This window comes from Mirounga angustirostris, unplaced genomic scaffold (genome assembly GCF_029215605.1).
Source record: "Mirounga angustirostris isolate CCGP_5_RB_7025 unplaced genomic scaffold, mMirAng1.0.hap1 SCAF_1, whole genome shotgun sequence".
Classification (NCBI taxonomy): domain Eukaryota; kingdom Metazoa; phylum Chordata; class Mammalia; order Carnivora; family Phocidae; genus Mirounga; species Mirounga angustirostris.
This window is the reverse complement of record NW_026991709.1, coordinates 1,229,805-1,247,660: the sequence shown is the minus strand read 5'-3', so window position 1 is coordinate 1,247,660 and position 17,856 is coordinate 1,229,805. Positions and strand designations below refer to the sequence as shown.

Sequence of the window (17,856 nt, the reverse complement as noted above, 5' to 3'; positions counted from 1 at the left end):
CTGACTCCTGGGCACTGTCCACCCTCGGGGCCTTCAGGATGGGAGTGGACTCTGCATGCAGGAAGTGCAGCTGGTGGTGCAGGGAGTGGACAGGGGGCAGTGAGCCCTAAAAGATGGGTCTTTCTGGAAAGTAGCAGTCCTCCAGTCTCTGTAGGGCTCCAATTGGGGGACATGATAAACTTCTGACCTGAGTAGAATTTTTTCAATGAAAACGGGCACATTTCTGAGAAATCCCACCTTGTTCTGCTGTTAACATCTGTGCCAGTCGGGGTTGGGTTGGGCGGACCAGAGACACCCTGGAGTGCCCAGGACTTAGGACAGGTCGGGGGTGCGTCCTGGGGGTGGGCAGTCCCTCTGTCGTGGCCACTGGACGGCCGGGATGCCCTTCAGCCAGCGTCCACCATGGGCGCAGATGCTCCACCTGGCGAGGGTGAGCTGCCGGCAACGTTAATGAGAATCTTCTCTTGGGCGGAAACGAAGCCCCTGATAAGCTATTTACTGTTTAATTCAGTGTCTTTCCTTTTACGTATTAAAAATCCTAGTCTTTGGTGGTTGCAGTCAGCTGCCTGGGCATCCAGTGGGGTGTGAGCCCAGAGGGACAGGTCACTCTTGTGTGGCCTGAGGGCAGAGGGACCCGATGGGAGGCGGCAGCGAGGTGCCGGGGGCATGGGTCCCGTCCCTCTGTAGGGTCCTAGACTCAAGTGCCCAGGAGGGGTCGGCAGGGCTGTTTTATGGCTGTGGAGGAGACGGGGACCCTCGGGGGCCCAGGAGAGTTGCAGAGGCAGTGCCCAGAGCAGGACCGAGCGGCCGGCCGTCTGCTCGAATGCACTCACCCTTCCGTCACATCAAGTGGCTGCCGACCCCCGCGGAGGGCATCGGGCATGCCTGCCCCAGCAGAATGCCCGAGTGCTGCCTGAGGGGCCCAGCAGGTGCCGGGGACGCACCACCACTCCCGTGATCGCCCAGGGCTGCTGACGCCTGTGGGAGGAAGACCCTCCATGCAGGGACTCAAGCTCTGTTCCTTCTCTGCCCCGCAGGGACCGCCCGGCCCGCCCGGGGTCAAGGTCAGTGAGCGCCCCCCTCCCTCCCCGCTAGAAGAGTAGCCTGAGTCCACCGCGGGCGATGTGTGAACTACAGAAAACCCTAACGGGAATCAACGATCACACACCACCCATCCCCAGCTTCCGTGTTGGGGGTGGGGGGCATTCATCCCATCCCTAGTTTCCGTCTTCGGGGGGGCGTTCATCCCATCCCCAGCTTCTGTGTTGGGGGTGGGGGGCATTTGTCCCATCCCCAGCTTCCATCTTCAGGGGGGCGTTCGTCCCATCCCCAGCTTCTGTCTTTGGGGGGGCGTTCGTCCCAACCCCAGCTTCTGTGTTGGGGGGGCGTTCGTCCCATCCCCAGCTTCCGTGTTGGGGGGGCATCCTTCTAAAGCTGCGTGGTCCCTGCCTTCGTGCATCTGAAGGGTGCTTGCCCACCTGGGAAGACAGAGGAACCTGCCCCCACCCCACCTCCCAGGCTCTGGGGCAGTGGGGGGGGCGCCCAGGGGACTCCTCCCACCTCCCTGCTTTGCTCTCTGCTCCCCAACCCTCCCCCTGGAGGACACCAGCCCCCATCCCTCCCCATGGGTGGCTGGGGCGAGGGGCCCCCAGAAGGGCCCCCCTCAGGCACGCCATGTCCCCCACACACATGGGTTCGAGGGCGTGCAGGCTCCACCGGAGGATGTTTTAGAAAGTTCCTTTGATGAATGTTGTCTTAAAAGGTTTTGCTTGATTTGTAAAACTTTGGGATGTCTCAGAAAGTTGGGTTTTAGAAAGGCACACTGGCTCGCTTTCTTAAGAATGGAGTCATCTGGTGGAGGGGCTCCTTGGGCAAACGGAAGGCGCAGCTTCCAGAACAGTCTAGGCCCCACTGTGCCTGCATAGCCCCCGCGGCCCCCGGGACCCTCCGCTCTGGGCTGAGCAGGGAGGGGGCCCTGAGAGGCCACCCACATCGTTAGCCCTCCCTTCCTTCCTCCTGGAGGAGGAGGAGGGTGGACGCCGCCGTGGGGGTGGGCTGCCCATACTCCGCACTCATGGGGCCCCTTCTCCCACTCTAGGGGGATCCTGGAATAACTGGACCACCGGGTGCCAAGGTAAGGAAGAGCCTTTTCTCGGGTTCAGGAAATCAGGGATCTTTCCCAGCCCCATTCGTGAGCAGAGGGGGACCCCATCGGCCCATCGCCCCGTCCCCCTGAAGCCACAGACTAGGGATGAGGTTTGCATGGAGTGACCTCCAAGGCCAGACCCAGGGTCATTCTCCCTTTGGTTCTTGCTTGTGCTGTCTGGCCTCAGCCTTCATTCCTTAGAGTCCAAGATTGTCCCAAGGGCACCCACCCCCAGGGCAACCCCCAGGACACCCCCATCCAGGACACTGACCCCCCAGGATACCCCAGGACGCCTACCCGCCAACACCCCCAGGACACCCCCTCACCCCAGAGCCGTTCCTCCCGGCTCTAAGGTGTGAATCTTGGGAACCACAGGAATCTGTCCAACCATGGCCCCCTCCCCTTCTCTGCCCCTCGGGGCTCCGAGGAAGGAGGCTGGAGGCCAACTGGGCTGAATCACCCTCAGGGGTGTGAGCTGGTGACCCACAGAAGCCCCAGCCTGCTCAGCCCCCCGGACACCAGGGTTTGCTGGGCGGTGGGCTGACACTCGTCTCTCCCTGTGTTGGGTACAGGGAGAAGTCGGGGCCGACGGACCTCCCGGGTTCCCCGGCCTCCCTGGCAGAGAGGGCTCGGCCGGAGCCCAGGTGAGTGGCTCCCAGGATTGCAGTGGGGGAGGCCACCCTGTAGGAGCTGCTCTGATAAAGCCGGAGCCCCAGTGTGGTCTCCGGGGTTCCTGACCAGTTCTCTGTACCCCGAGGGACTCAGACCCCGGGTCCACAGGCCATGGGCTGGGGATGCAGCCTGCCTGTGCCCCCCCCCCAGGAAGGAAGCGCTCTCTCCATCTTCACTTGGGGCCCATGCTGGTGGCCTGGGGTCTCTGGGGAAGGGGGTCAGGTTCTGTTTAAGGTGACCCATTTCCTTTCCATCTCTTCAGGGACCCAAAGGAGAAAAAGGGACCCAGGGAGAGAAAGTAAGTTGGGGCTCAGGGTCCCCAAGCAGGGCAGGTGCATGGCCAGGCCTCGGGGGTGCCCTTGCCCCTGCCACCTGCGTGGCCTCGGAGGCTTGGGGCAAAGACCCCCAAGTCTGGGGTGCTGGCTTGGAACCTGCCCTGCTGGGATGGGGGGCTCTCAGGCCTGCCGTCCTCAGCCCCGGGCGCCTCCTCACACTCTGTAGGCTCCAGGAACCCCTCCAAGGCCTGGGTGGGTTGGGGGTCCCTCCCAGAGCTGCCCTGACAATCCAGAGGCCCCCACAAGCAATCTGAGTGCCAGACACTGGCTTTCTCTTCCAGGGCGACCCAGGGAGGGACGGAGTGGGGCAGCCTGGCCTCCCCGGACCCCCCGGACCCCCGGGGCCTGTCGTCTACATGTCGGAGCAGGATGTAAGGACACTGCATGGCCGGGCAGGCGCTCTGCCCGCCGTTCCCCCCAGCACTGGCTACAGTGGGTGCAGGCCCGGCCCTGACCCTGCAGGGGGCTGGGAGGCCATCGGGGCTGCTGACTCTCTCCACCCAGGGTGACCCCCAAAGTTCTATTCAGAACCAGTGACTGTGTCTCATTCTGGTGAGACTTTTACATTATTTAAAAGAGAAGAAAAATACGGGTTGGGTGTCCAGAGAGAAACGGGAGTTCTGTAGCAGAAAATCGAGATGGAACGAGTCCCCTCCCGCCAGGCCTTGCAGAGCCGCCCTGCCGGGGTCCCCCTGCCCCTGCCGATGCTGGTGGCTCTGCTCCGGCCCCCAGGCCCAGCAGGGAGGTGGGGGACTGGCCCTGGGCCCCAGGGTCTCCGGAAGGTTCTCCAGTGCAGGGCAGGCTCCCGGCAGCTGGCTTCCCCCTCATCTGAGGGACCTTGAGGCCAAAGCCTGGAGGACTACCGAGGCAGTTTTTCTTGCACAGTCAGTTTCTGTGCGGATTTGTTGATCCTGTAAGAGAAGCTGGATTTTCGTTGTAAACGTGCTGTCTCTTCCTTCCTTCCGCGGTCCCTTGTCTCTCCGGTGTGCCCACAGAGAGTGCTGGGAGGCGTGCCGGGACCCGAGGTACGTGCAAGTCGTCCCCGGTGAGAACTGCAGCCCACATCCACGCGCCCACCCTGCACTGACCCGCCCCTCTCTCCCGCAGGGCCGGCCGGGGTTCGCGGGCTTTCCTGTAAGTGGCCGCTCAGCCCGCCCTGCACCAGCCGGGAGCCCCCGGCAAGCCCAGCGCCGGAGGGGGCCCGCAAAGCCGAGGAACCTCCCGGGTCCTGAGCAGAAGCCCCCCTGGGACCAGGGCGGAGGCTTGGGGTGGGGGTCTTGGGGCAAAGGGTCGTGAGCCCTCCTCCACCTGACACGGGTTAGGACCAGGAGGCAGCCGTGGTGGGCCAGGGTCCCTCGTGTGACCCTCATTCCTGCCTGTCTCCCCACAGGGACCAGCCGGGCCAAAGGGAGATCTGGGCTCCAAAGGCCAGAGGGGCCTCCCAGGACCCAAGGTGAGCGGCTCGGGCATCATCTGCCCAGGAACCACCCCATCCGTGACCCTGGGGGTGTGGACACGTGGCCAGGAGATGTGACCGATTCTGACCTCCCCGTGGCCCATGGAGGCCCCGTGGAGACGCCCCCACCTCAGAGCCCGGGGAGGGGAGGCCCCGCTCACCACGCTCTGGGGTGTGGGGGTCAAGGACCCCCCTCCCCAGAGCTGGCCTCACGCCTGCCCCCTACGCTGTTCCAGGGTGAGAAGGGTGAGCCGGGCCCGGTGTTCAGCCCCGATGGCAGCTTGCTGGCCCCCGCCCAGAAAGGGGCCAAGGTGAGTCAGGTGCCTGGGATGGCTCGCCTTCGTCCAGGCCGGGGAGGGGCATTTCCAGGGGCTGTGGAGGGTCCCAAGAGGGGCCAGTTCCTGCCCAACTGTGAGAGCCGCTCCTAAGCAGGTTCCAGAAACTTCTATAGCCTGGGCCCTTGGCCTTTTCCTGTCTGTCCGTCGGTCACAGCCACACCGGAAAGAACCTCAAGGTCCTGCAGAGCCCTGCCTGCCCAGCCCAGCCACCACCGGCCGGCCCCTGGTTCTCCCCTGCAGACGGGCTGGGGGCTCTCAGCGGGGGGGGTGTCCAGCCCAGGCCTTGCTTGCAGGAGCTGCCCCGCCCGGAGGACAAGGCTGCCCCTCAGGCTCTGAGGGCTGCCACTGGGGTGGGGTCCCAGCTCTCCTCCCTCAGGAGGCTCAGGAGTGGGTTGAGGGGACTATGCCCCAGGTCGCCACCCCCACACAGGCTCTGGGAGGGTCTGGGGAAGACCTGGATCCAGATTCAGTGGCCATGGGGGGCTTTCCTGCCGGGGCCCCGAAAGCTCGCGGGGTTGTTTGGGGGTGGGCCGTGGGACCTCGGATCTCCAGGCCCAGAGAACTCTGCCAGCGCTGAGGTCGGGGGGGGGGGGTCCCCATGGTGGGCCTCATCCATGCAGCCCTGGGACAAAGACCCCAGTCCAGAGTGTGCTCCCTGCGCCGTGTCCTCCCTCCCTGGTGTCAGAGCCCCGAGGGCGCTGCCTGGCGGGCGGCCTGCAGCCATCTGACCGTGCGTCTGGTTTTCTGTTCAGGGAGAGCCTGGCTTCCGAGGACCCCCGGTGAGTAGGCCCACACCTCCCCCGCACAGCGAACACGCGTGTGCAGTCTCAAAGAACACGCAAGGCCGCTGAGGTGCTGTCACAGCTGGGCCGCTGAGTGGGTGCGGGTGGCCCGAGTACATCCCCGCTGCACCTTTCAAACGTGGGGGCAGGTCGCGGGCGGGAGGCCCCGCGGGGGCCGGTCTCTGCTCACCTGAAAGGTCCCTTCTCCTTTCTGCAGGGCCCCTACGGACGGCCGGGGCACAAGGGAGAGATTGGCTTCCCTGGGCGGCCGGTAAGGACCCGGGATCTCGTGCCACGCGGGGCAGCATGGGGGAGGGGAGTGGCCCCCGTCCCTCCGGTTGTCCCGCCGCCGGGGACCGTCCCTGTGTGAGGACAGCTGTCTCCAGGACGAAGCCCAGGAACGCCCAGCTCATGGGCGGCTGGGCCGCAGGGGCTGGTACCCGGGAGACCCTGGGTGGGGACCGAGAGCTGGCGAGGCCAGGTGTGAGCCACGGCAGCGGACCCTGCCCCTGTGCTCTGCCCCAGGGTCGCCCCGGGATGAACGGATTAAAGGGGGAGAAAGGGGAGCCGGGACACAGCAGCATTGGCTTTGGCATGAGAGTGAGTATCCCCCAAGGGGCGGATGGCAAGGCTGGGACACCAGGGGCGCAGGGGGGGGTCCCTGCATTGTGACCACGCTGACACGAGGACCCCACACCTGTGCACACACCAGCCCAAGCCGCCGCCGGGACCGAGACCCCACGTGGCCCTCTCGGAAGGGCATGGCCGCTTCCAGACGTGCCCTCCCTGCCCATGGTGGCGTCCCTTCCCTCAGCACCATGGCCTGAGCCTCAGCACCTCTGCCGGCTTGCGGGCAGGGGTTTACTTTGCTAGCTCGGGCATTTTTCATTTTTCATCGTGTCTCTGAGAGGGTGCCGTGCGGACACAGGACCTGCTGGCAACCTCGTGGCCGGGCACTGTGCCAACCACCTGCCACACTTGGTGACTTTGCTTCTGGAGGCCCGGCCACCGGGCGGATGCCCCTCCCGGAGCCGCAAGTGGGGGCACGGGCGGGGCATGGGGGGCCTGAGGCCAGCGGCTCAGGCAATCCCCACCTTTCTGGTTTTGCCATCACCATGGCCTCCTTCCTCCCATGGCCTAAACGTGGCTGCCGCCTCGTGAAGAACCAAGAAGTAGAGGCCACGTCCCGTGGAGTTCTGAAGTAGCGAGAGATCGCTAGGTCAGGGTCTTGGAGAAGGAGGATGGGCTCTTGGATTCTTTTTGCCCTGGTGGACATGACATCCTGCTGGCGCCCACGTGGCTCACGGCATCTCCCGGGACAGGGCTCCGCCTCCGGTGGCTCCTTTCGGGGCCTGAGCAGCCGGCTCCGCGCTGCGTCCCATTCCCTGGCCTCAGTGGGGGCACGGCGCGGGGGCGACCGAGGGCAGTCGGGGATTGGTGCACCACCTTTCCCTGGTCTCCCTCCTGACGCACGTGGTCCAGGACGCAGGTCACTTCCAGAAGAAGCCCTTCTCACTCTGCCTGGGTCGGCGCTCTGCTCCTTTTCTGTGAATTAGTAAAGGAAAGTCCACGCACAAGCCCAGCGGGCTGGCGTCAGCCTCCTGGGGCTGTCCCTTTAACCTGGAGACACACAGGCTTCGCCCCAGCATCCAGGGCCATGTCCAGTCCTGTCACCCTGTCCACGTCTCCCAAGGGACATCCTGAAAGGGGCAGCTCTGTGCTCAGGGACCCCACGACCACAGAGTAAACGGATGCTTCCGGATTCTATGCTTTCCATGAGTTCAGTTTTCTGATTCTACTGAGACTTTTAGAAATGCTCCTGCCCATATCTGCTGCCCTGGTCACGTCCATGGCCTGACTTGAACGTGACTGACAGAGCTTGCTATCCTCCCCATGCAGGGTCCACCCGGTCCCCCAGGGCCTCCGGGGCCCCCAGGCCCTCCTGGGACTCCCATCTATGACAGCAACGTAAGTCCTCCCACTTGCCAAATTCCCTCCCCACCCTCCTCCTCACAGGCCCTACCCAGCACCCACGCCCGGGGGTGGGGGGGCTCAACCCCCAAGGAGGGGCTGACCCCCAGGGAGGGGCTGACCTCTAGGGGCGGCTGACCCCCAGGAAGAGGCTGACCCCCAGAGAGGCAATTTCTGGCAGGGGGTTGGCTGGTTGGGACCCACGCCCACCTGCCTGGTAGGCCCACCTGGCAGGTATTCTGTTACAAAGCGGGCTCCTCCCTGGGGCAGTGAGGGCTGGATCTGGGAGTCTGAGGCTTTAGCCCCGGGGTCCTGGAGGGACGCACACCCCTGTCTTACAAGGTTCAGCCACATGAAGTGACCCAGAAGGGGCAGATCCCATCATGAGCAGGGCTCCTGACCCCAAAGCCCTGTTTCCTCTCCCTTCCCCTCTCTGCACCCCTGGGGGGGGTATCCGTGTGGCCTCACAGAGGGGCTGGGCCTCTGGGCTCCGGGAGGCCTGCATGGGTCCTGGCTCCACTCGCAGAGCGTCTCCCTCACTGGCCAGCTTCTTTGCAGGCCTTTATGGAGTCTGGCCACCCTGGACCCCCAGGATTACCAGGTGAGGACGCCCGGGGCCTCGGGGAGGGATGCTGGAGCTCCCCTGAACCCTCTGCTCCCGGGCATCAGGAACTCTTGGCGCCCCGTGCGCACGGATCCAGATCGATCGCAGCCCCCTTGCCGGGCCTCGTGGGTCCTCCCAGTGCGGCCTTCCAGGCAGCTGGTACTCAGCAGCGGACCCGCCCACAATTTAGATCTGGCTCCCCGGCCCCGCCCCCCGCTCTGGCAGCTCGTGCACCTGCGGGAGTGACGCGGTCCCTGGGGCAGCCTCCCGAGCACTTTTGCTCGGCGCCCTGAGGGTCCCCGAATCTGTGTGATGCCCCTCCCCCGTCCGGAGGCCGCGCACGCGGCGGTCAGCAGGGTCCGGGTGGGCCGGGCGGGAGGGCTTTGTTCACACGCCATGACGGGCGCTGGCGTCTCTGTCCCTCCAGGGCTCCAGGGGCCTTCTGGACCCAAGGGTGACAAAGGAGATGTGGGCCCTCCAGGACCACCAGGTGAGGGCGCTCTGGGCGGCCCTGGGCTGGGGGGGTCCTCAACACTGTTGCGTCTGTGGTGACCTGGCTGCCCTCCTGAAGGAAGGAGGCCCCTCCCAGGCTCGTGGGGCCCGGGCAGGACCTGTGGCGCTGGGTATGGGCTTGAGACACCTGGGTGGCCCCGCAAGCCTCAGGCCCAGGGCTTCAAGGACAGGTGTCCCGGGCAGCAGGGCTGAGGGGTAGGGCTGGGCCCAGTGTGCTGGGGGTCTCGGGACGACCCTCCCTTCCCACAGGCTGTGCAGGAGCCCTGATCAGCCAGCTTGCCCTGGGTGGGGGGGGGGGGGGGCGGTGGTGAACTCCTAGCCTTCAGAAGTGCCCTTGGATGGTGAGAGTGCCCTTGGATGGTGAGAGTGCCCTTAGATGGTGAGAGTGCCCTTGGATGGTGAGAATCCCCTGCTGAATTCCTCCACTGCTGAATGAAATACAAGAAAACAGCAGTCTGAATGGCGGGGAGCTAGCAGTTCAGAAGCCCGGAGAGCTGGGGCCCCCAGCCCCAGGCAGTGCCAGCTAAAGGGTGGCCAACCAGGACCTCCATGGAGGGGGCTACAGCCCAGGGCGAGGGCGGGTCAGAGACGAAACCCCGGGTCTCCTCTAAGGGCTGCTCGAGCTCTTGGAGCGCCTAGGACTTAATGAGGCTGAGCAGGTGAACAAAACGGCCAGAACACAAGACGGAGAGCACATGGCGGGCAAGCCAGGCCCACAGGAGACCCAGCTAAGGTGGAGACAAGTGACAAAGTGCTCCAGTAAGGGGGAGGTGAGGGCGTCCGCAGGGAACTGGGAGCCGTGGAAAGAATCAGTTCCGTTCTGGAACGGAGAGCTGGACCCGAAGAGTCTGCGTGAGTCTAGGTAGATGAGACGGGGAAGAGAGCGAGGGGAGGTCCACACGGAGCAGGCGGGCCAGGGCTGGGGCGGGGGACACCAGCAGGAGAGCATCTGAAGGAGTCACGGCCAAGGGTTTTCCAAGACTGCGGAGAGGCTCAAGGGGCCCTTCGCACGACTGATCAAGACCGGACTCCTCTACTGGGAAGAGAGACACCAGAAAAGAGGCTTCAGGATGGGGAAAGACCGGGGCTGCTAACCTGCGAGTCTGCGTCCATGGAGATGTGCTTTGGGACGTCCGAGGACCAGCCCTGATGGGACGGAGGGGGCCCTTCGGGAGAAGGTGATGCTGCTGGTATGCATCCTGGGGCCGCTCCGAAGCGGGTAGCCCTCATTTGCGTCCGGCTTCACGTCAGGATGCACCGTGCAGCGCAGGGATGAGCCAAGAACAGAACAGGAACGCGCAACTGAAGCTAACATGCAGGAAGAAGGCCACGGGGACCCCTGCACCCCGGAAAAGGCAGAACGGAGAGAGATGGAACACAGAGCAGACGGCACACATTTAAAGTGGGCAGGAGAAGAGTTGGTTTGACGTGAGATTTGTCAGTCAGTGCATCAAACCTGAGTACCCTGCACACTCCAGTCGCAAGATGAACACTGTCAGTCAGATGAAGACAAAACCACATGCTGCTTACAAGAGACACTCTGCAAACGTGAGGATACACACACTGAACGCGGAAGGAGGGGGAAGGCACTCTACTGGGAAGGGAGCTGGGGAAGGCGAACTAGGCCTGCGCGTGCCCCTGCGTGCATCTGAGTGCACCTGTGAGCACGCCTGTGTGCATGGGTGTACAAATGCACTGTGTGTGTGTGTGTGCATGTGAGAGAGGCCACACAATTCTATGTTAAGGCAGGAAACATTGCCAGAAATTCTAAAAAACTGTTTATAAGGATAAAGGGGTAAGCCCACCAGGAAAATGCAGCAATTCCAGATTTCCATGCACCTACAGCACGGCTTCACGAGGTAAAGAGCAGCAGTGGGCAGGACTGAAGGAAAAGGGCAGTCATCGTGGGGGTGTGGCCGGCTCTCAGCCAGTGATGGGACCAGCGCACGAAGGAACAGCTCAGCCGGGAGATGGGGGAGCTGACGGCAGGTGACCGCTGGGTGACCGCCTGGACCTCTGGCGCCCGGTCTGCCCCACGCGGGCCCACGTGAGGCAGACGGCGAGCGGGACGTCAGCGTCAGAGCCGTGCCTGGAAAGCGAACACAGAGCAGCCCCACGTACGGAGAAGCCACGCGGGAGCAGAAAACACTTGGGCGGAAGGTGGTGAGGGGCTCCCCGCCCTCCGTCCGCGGCCGCCGCGGCCCCAGGGCAGCAGGACCCCAGCGCGGGGCTCCCACCAGGCAGGGGCTCCCCCAGCCCCAGGCCCCGGGGTTCACCCAGCGCCGGTGTGTTAACTGCTCCGGAGGTCACCGCCTCACTGGGCACACGTTTCCAAGCGCCCAGCTCAAGAAGTCCGAAAACAAAAGCGAACTTACCTTGAAGAAAAGAGATGAGAAGAAATGGTACCGATGGGAAGTGAACGAGCCGTACAGATGGCGCTTTGAAGAGAGACCCGTGATCCTGGCGCGCCCCCTGCCGGACTGAGAGCGGAAGGAGCCCCGCGGGCCGCCTTGCTGGGGGCCACCCTCGCTGGGGGCCCGCGGGCCGGGGGCGTCTGACCCCCTGGCCCCAGCCGCCACAGGGGCCCCAGCCCGGCGGGAGGTGCGGGAGGGAAATACTGCCATGTATTTTTGGAAAGAAGTAATAAAACTGCCATTTTTACAGACAGCACGAGTTTGAACATCAACCACCCAAAAGGACATACAGATAAACCATTAGAATGAGTCAGTTTACTGACGGCGGGAGGGCAGTTTACAAAAATCAACGACCTGTCATAAACAAAAAGAAATTCTAAAAAGGTGCCATTTAGAGAAGGAAGGGGATCAGACCTGTGGCTCCTGGAGGCGGGCGGGGGTTCTGGGAACCTGGGCCGAGCCACCAGGGATCTACCCAGAAACAAAGAAATTCTAGAAATCGAGGAAGGAAGACGAAGGTGGGGGCAGGGTGCTGCCAAGAGGCTCACTGAGGGCCCCCCTCCCCCCCCCGCTGCTTCTCTCCTGCAGGGCAGTTCCCATTCGACCTCCTCCAGCTGGGGACTGAAATGAAGGTGGGTGACACCCACGTCCCCGACACCCGCCCCACCCTGACTCGGTTTCTCCAGGGCTCGGGCAATATAGGAAAGTGGGGAGCTGAGCCCTGTCCCACCGGGCCTGCCAGACCTGGGCTCCAGAAGCTTCCGCTGCCTCACCCTGCCCACCCAGGGCTCCTGGGGGTCAGCCCACCCCCCCCACGCCAGTGACAGGAGCCGGGCTGCCTCAGACCAGTGTTTCCATCCACAGGGGGAGAAGGGTGACCGAGGGGACACCGGGCAGAAGGGTGAACGGGGTGAGCCCGGGGGTGGCGGATTCTTCGGCTCAAGTGTGCCCGGCCCCCCCGGCCCGCCAGGCTACCCTGGGATTCCGGTAAGTCTGGGCTCCCCAGGCCTGCACCAGAGCTCATGGCCCCAGGGTCCCAGGTTGGGGCGGGGGCAGGTGCAGCCCGGCCGTGGACACCCGCAAGCCCCCGGGCTGTGCCTCCGAGCTCTCCCCTCCAGTTCTCGCCCCCACTCTCGGGGTGGGGGGCACGTGGCCTGGGGGCGCCTCCAGCCGGCCGGGGGGAACACAAGACACGAGGAGCCCACACCCACCTTCACGCCCGCTCTCCTGCTGGTGCTGTTCTTTCCTCAAGGAGACCGTCTGCCCTGAAAGATTCCAGGGAGCCCAGGCCCCAGCTTCTGCCTTGGGGACGGAGGGGGAAGGAGGGCTCTAGGGGGGCTGCACCGCTGTCCACGTTCTGGGACGCCGTCCCAGTGAAGGGTGCACGGTGTTGGAGACCAGGTTTCCCAGGCCGTATGGCGTGGGGAGGGAGGCGGCGGGGAGGGAGGCGAGGGCGCTCCGAGCTGCTCCCTGCAGGGCCTTGGCCGATGCAGCCTGGTCCTCAGGCTTTCCTGCCCCCTGTTTTGTTGACCCCCACTAGGGTCCCAAGGGAGAGAGCATTCGGGGCCAGCCTGGCCCACCTGGACCTCAGGGACCCCCTGGCATCGGCCATGAGGGGCGTCAGGGACCTCCTGGGCCCCCTGGACCCCCTGGTCCCCCAGGGCCCCCTTCCTTTCCTGGCCCTTACAGGCAAAGTAAGTCGGGTGGGGGGTGGGGGGCCTGGGCTCCCGCTGGTCCAGCCAGGACATGCGTCCCCATCTCTGGTTTCTCTCCTGTAGCCATCAGTGTTCCCGGCCCCCCAGGCCCACCTGGGCCCCCTGGGCCCCCTGGAACCATGGGCACCTCCTCTGGGGTAAGAGTGCCCCCTTCGCCTGACCGGTCAGGTGCTCCCTGCCCTGGCCTGGCCGGCCACCCTTCCCCTTGAAGACTGTGGGCGGGCTTTCAGAGAAGCCCAGCGCTGGGCCCGGCTTTGCCCCTGGGGCAAATGCACAGCAGCCTTGAGATGTGGTTCCCAAAGCATGAGTGGGGAGCCTGGGGGCGGCTGGGGGACTCAGGTGGGCAGGGGAGGACAAGGGAGGACGGCCAGTAGGAAGGACCCCCAGCAGTGCTCACAGAGAGCCTGGGGACTTGGCGTCCAGCCCTCCCCGCGGGTGGCCTCCCCGCGGCGCCACAGAGCATTCTCAGGGGCCAGTGTGATGGAGAAAGGCACCCACTCAAGCCTGCAAGACGGTCCCTCATCAGAGGGCGTCCGCCTCCCCACCCCCGCCAGCCCAGATGCTCCCTGTGTGTGATGGGGACCCACTAGGTCGGTCTTCTAGCAGGTGAGGATCTGGGCCACGTACCAGACCATGCTGGACAAAGTGCCGGAGGTGCCGGAGGGCTGGCTCATCTTCGTGGCTGAGAGGGAGGAGCTGTATGTCCGGGTCCGCAACGGGCTCCGGAAGGTCCTGGTGAGTTCCCTGCACACGGAAGGAGCCAGAGAGCTTCCCCAGCTCGCTTGCGTGCGGTAGGGTTCAGGCGAGCACGTGTGAGGGAGGGGGCCCCGCACCCCGACACCCAGGGCGGGCCTAAGCCGCGGTCTGTCGGAGGGGCGGACGCCTCGGGGGTGAGTGATGGACGGAGCTTCTCCTTACATTTCTTTACTCTTAAATGAGTGGACTGATTTTTGGAGCTGTTTAGGGTTCACAGAGAAGTGACCCTCCACTTTTTTTTAGTTTTTATTTATTTGAGAGAGAGAGAGAGCATGAGCAGGGGTGGGGGGGCAGAGGGAGAAGCTGACTCCCTACTGAGCAGAGAGCCCGACTCTACCCGGGGCTCGATCCCAGGACCCTGGGACCATGACCTGAGCCGAAGGCAGATGCTTCTCCCACTTTGGAAAGTAAATGCACGTAAGGTGTTGTGTGTCATGGACGCGGCCACGCCGGCTTCCACCGGGGAGGGACCAGTGCCGGGCATCAGGGGTCGCCGGGGTAACCCCTGCGTTTTCTTCCAGCTGGAGGCACGGACGCCGCTCCCACGCGGGACGGTAAGGAGCCATCTTACTCTCCACAGCTCCGGGGTCCTGGGGCGCGGGGGGTGGGACGGGGTGCGCACACCACGAGGCTGCCTCCCTTCGGGCCTCACCCACCACCCTCCAAGAGTGCCAGGCACAGAGATGGGCCCCTGGGGGGCTGGGGGAATGGGAGGGCCCAAAATATTTGGGTTTCCCACCGCTGTGGCTCTTGGGAGTGTAAAGGCCCAGGACCGAGGCTGCATTAGGGGGTGTGCGTCCCAGGTTCCGCGGGTCTGTCGGCTCATGGAGCCCAGCAGGTCCGCTCTCCCATACATTCATTCATTCATTCATTCTCTCAGCACGGTCTCAGGCCCTCCCATATGGCAGGCACTGTTTCAGTCAGGGACACGCAAGGCCCTGCCCCGTGGAGGTCCCGGGCGGGGGACAGGTGGTAGAGATGGCGGATAACAGGCGGTATGCTTTATTATGGATTATTAACCATGGGCTCCTAGAGACAGGGCACAGGGATCCAGGCAGAGGCAAAGCACACGGTGTGTCAGAAGGCCTTCAGTGCTGTTGGGAACTGGATGGGGTGCCGGTCGCCTCTCTGAGGTGGGGTGGAGCAAGGGCCTATGGAGCGGCAAGCTTGGGGGACTGTGCAGAGGTGGGGGGGCTGGAAGGGCTCCTGCCGTAACTCTCCGGGGCACCCCAGGGCCCTTGGATGCACCCTCCAGCTCCCCAACCCCAGGCCAGCCCTCTCCTGCCGCAGAGCACACCCCGGGGGTGCCGGACAGGCAGCCAGCAATCAGCCCATCCGTGCAGGAGAGCAGGGCCCCTGCCACAGTCTGCCTCCCCGTCTGCAGGACAACGAGGTGGCCGCCTTGCAGCCCCCCGTGGGCAACCCGTACCCCCGGCGGGAGCTCACCCACTCCACGGCGCGGCCCTGGCGGGCAGATGACATCCTGGCCAACCCCCCACGTCTGCTGGACCCCCAGCCCTACCCTGGAGCCCCACAGCACGGCTCCTACCTGCACTTCCAGCCGGCTCGCCCCACTGGCAGGCCCACCCACACCCACACCCACCAGGACTACCACCCTGTGGTGAGCGACCCCCCCACGTGGACTCCCCGGCCCCTCAGCTCACAAGGACTCCCAGGGCTGCCAGGGACAGTTCTCTGGGCCTGGGGCTTGCCCTCCGGTTGTCTCTGGAAGAGCCAACAGGGACTTGCCAGAAGCTGGGCAGGGGTGGTGGCCCGAGGGTGGCTGCTCTGGACCCCGGGGTCCCCAGCACGGTGCACACTCAGCCCAGGGGGGGGCACGGGCGCCCCGTGGGGGCTGGCGGCTGATCCCGTGGCTCTCCCCCACAGCTGCACCTGGTGGCACTGAACAGCCCCCAGCCGGGCGGCATGCGAGGCATCCGCGGGGCGGACTTCCAGTGCTTCCAGCAGGCCCGCGCCGTGGGGCTGGCCGGCACCTTCCGCGCCTTCCTGTCCTCTCGGCTGCAGGACCTCTACAGCATCGTGCGCCGGGCCGACCGCACAAGCGTGCCCATCGTTAACCTCAGGGTGGGTGTGGCTGCTCTGGGGCGCGGGCGGGCCCCCCACACGGCCCCCAGGCCCTGCAGCCGCCTGCCAGGGGTCCCGTGCATCACAGGGGGCGTCTTGGGGTTCAGGCCGCAGGGCCAGGCCCTCACGTGCAGCCACCTCGGAGCTCGGGTTTGGAAACGTCGATGGGGGGCTTAGTGGCCTACGCGCCTCCTGACCACCATTGTGCGCTCCTCGGGGCCAGACCGGATCTGGGACTGGGAAGGGGGCCCTGCGAGCTGGCCCACCTCTGGCAGGACATCTCCAGGGAGGGAATAAGCCCCACTGCACTTCCCTCCCCAGGACGAGGTGCTGTTCCCCAGCTGGGAGGCCTTATTCTCGGGCTCCGAGGGCCAGCTGAAGCCCGGGGCCCGCATCTTCTCTTTCGACGGCAGAGATGTCCTGCAGCACCCCGCCTGGTAGGCTCCCCAGGCTGTGCCCCCCAAAGCAGATGGGCAGGGGAGGTGGAGCCCCCAGGGACCAAGGACCCCGACTCCCCGCCCTCCCCCTGGCCCCACATCCAGCCGCCATGATGGGCCTTCAGAAAACACCCCGTTTTCCCTGAGCGGCAGGCCCTGGTCTGGGACTGATGGCCTCTGCGTCTCGCAGGCCCCAGAAGAGCGTGTGGCACGGCTCAGACCCCAGTGGGCGCCGGCTGACAGACAGCTACTGCGAGACGTGGCGGACGGAGGCTGCGGCAGCCACGGGCCAGGCGTCCTCGCTGCTGGCCGGCCGGCTGCTGGCGCAGAAAGCCGCGAGCTGCCACAACGCCTTCATTGTGCTCTGCATCGAGAACAGCTTCATGACCTCCTTCTCCAAGTAGGGGTCTGCCGGCTCAGACAGACAAGCGGACATGGGGCCGGAGGGGAGGCCAGGAGAGTGGAGAAGCCGCTGTGCCGGAGCTTCTGCCCACCCCCCAGGGTGGGGACCCGGCCGGACACTTTCCTGTATGGTTCACGGTTAATGTACCCCTCAAGAAATAAAAGGAAGCCAAAGAGTGTATTTTTTAAAAAGTTTAAAACAAAGCCTGGTGCCAGGACACTCCCGCGCCCCTCCCCTCCTCACACGGGGCCCTGTCCCCTTCCCTCTTGGCCCCAGTCAGACCAGGGGCTAGACCCCGGCCACAGCAAGGGAACTCACTCTCCCGGGGGGTGGGGGCGCCCCTGCACCCCTCCGTGGCCCCCACAGGTGCTGCCTCGGCTTCCTGCGGGCCTCCCTTCCTCTGGACCCGGCCCAGGGGCTGCACAAGCAGTAACAGCCTTCCTTCCCCAGCTGTGAGCTGTTGGGGCGGCTCAGGCCAGGGGCGCAGGGCGGGGCCACCTCTCCTCGGCCACCCCCAGGTCAGGGCAGTTCCCCAAATCAGTGCGTCCTCCCACCGCAGACCACAGGGCCCCCCAGGCTCTGGCCCTTGCCCCAATACCACCATGGGCTGGTGGCTCCCTCCGCAGCCCTGCACATGGGGCCCACCTTCAGCTCTCTGGCCCACACCGGCTTCCCAAGGGACCCATGAGCTCACACCCAGCGTGGAGCTCGGCCCACCCAGCGCCTTTGGGGAGTTTTTCTTAAGTAATCTCTACCCCCAAGGTGGGGCTCACACTCATGACCCTGAGATCAAGAGCTCTAACAACTGAGCCAGCCAGACGCCCCTACGCTAGGAGTTTTGAGGGGCCCACAACCCAGGGATAGCAGCATCCCGTCCTGGGGCCCAGGCCCTGCCCGGTCTCCTTTTCTAACCGGGCTCATAGCTGCTCCCCATCCCTGGGTCCCTGGCCAGAACTCCCGCCTGCTGAGCCCAGGGCCAGGGTCCTGGTTCATCTTTGCAGGACACGGAGTTCAAACATCCAGAGGTGGGGCACCTGAGGGGCTCCGTCGGTGAAGCCCCTACCTTCGGCTCAGCTCATGATCTCGGGGTCCTGGGATCGAGTCCCACATCGTGTCGGGCTCCCTGCTCAGCGGGAGCCTGCTTCTCCCTCTGCCCCTCCCCCATACCCCCACCCCGCTCGTGCTCTCTAGTAAAATAAATAAAATCTTAAAAAAAAAAATCCAGAGGC

General features: G+C 64.8%; 1 protein-coding gene across 12 annotated transcripts in view; it reads left to right on the top strand.

The window, feature by feature from the left end:
• The window catches only part of COL18A1 (collagen type XVIII alpha 1 chain), an 89,394-nt gene extending 71,636 nt beyond the window's left edge, over nt 1-17,758 (top strand). For 2 of the 12 annotated variants that reach the window (XM_064577849.1, XM_064577856.1), the window contains exons 18-42: nt 1,038-1,064; nt 2,099-2,134; nt 2,719-2,790; nt 3,081-3,116; nt 3,435-3,524; nt 4,149-4,178; nt 4,261-4,287; nt 4,544-4,606; nt 4,846-4,920; nt 5,700-5,726; nt 5,947-6,000; nt 6,255-6,329; nt 7,629-7,697; nt 8,259-8,301; nt 8,732-8,794; nt 11,820-11,863; nt 12,096-12,218; nt 12,772-12,925; nt 13,010-13,083; nt 13,550-13,681; nt 14,224-14,256; nt 15,087-15,323; nt 15,590-15,787; nt 16,109-16,224; nt 16,378-17,746. In XM_064577849.1, the coding sequence (XP_064433919.1) occupies nt 1,038-1,064; nt 2,099-2,134; nt 2,719-2,790; nt 3,081-3,116; nt 3,435-3,524; nt 4,149-4,178; nt 4,261-4,287; nt 4,544-4,606; nt 4,846-4,920; nt 5,700-5,726; nt 5,947-6,000; nt 6,255-6,329; nt 7,629-7,697; nt 8,259-8,301; nt 8,732-8,794; nt 11,820-11,863; nt 12,096-12,218; nt 12,772-12,925; nt 13,010-13,083; nt 13,550-13,681; nt 14,224-14,256; nt 15,087-15,323; nt 15,590-15,787; nt 16,109-16,224; nt 16,378-17,083 (2,604 nt within the window). In that variant the 3' untranslated portion in view covers nt 17,084-17,746. Of the gene's footprint in view, nt 1-1,037; nt 1,065-2,098; nt 2,135-2,718; nt 2,791-3,080; nt 3,117-3,434; nt 3,525-4,148; nt 4,179-4,260; nt 4,288-4,543; nt 4,607-4,845; nt 4,921-5,699; nt 5,727-5,946; nt 6,001-6,254; nt 6,330-7,628; nt 7,698-8,258; nt 8,302-8,731; nt 8,795-11,819; nt 11,864-12,095; nt 12,219-12,771; nt 12,926-13,009; nt 13,084-13,549; nt 13,682-14,223; nt 14,257-15,086; nt 15,324-15,589; nt 15,788-16,108; nt 16,225-16,377 lie in introns of all 12 variants that reach the window. The other 10 variants (XM_064577803.1, XM_064577811.1, XM_064577842.1 and 7 more) reach the window with 10 other exon arrangements.
• The last annotated feature ends 98 nt before the right edge of the window (nt 17,759-17,856 follow it).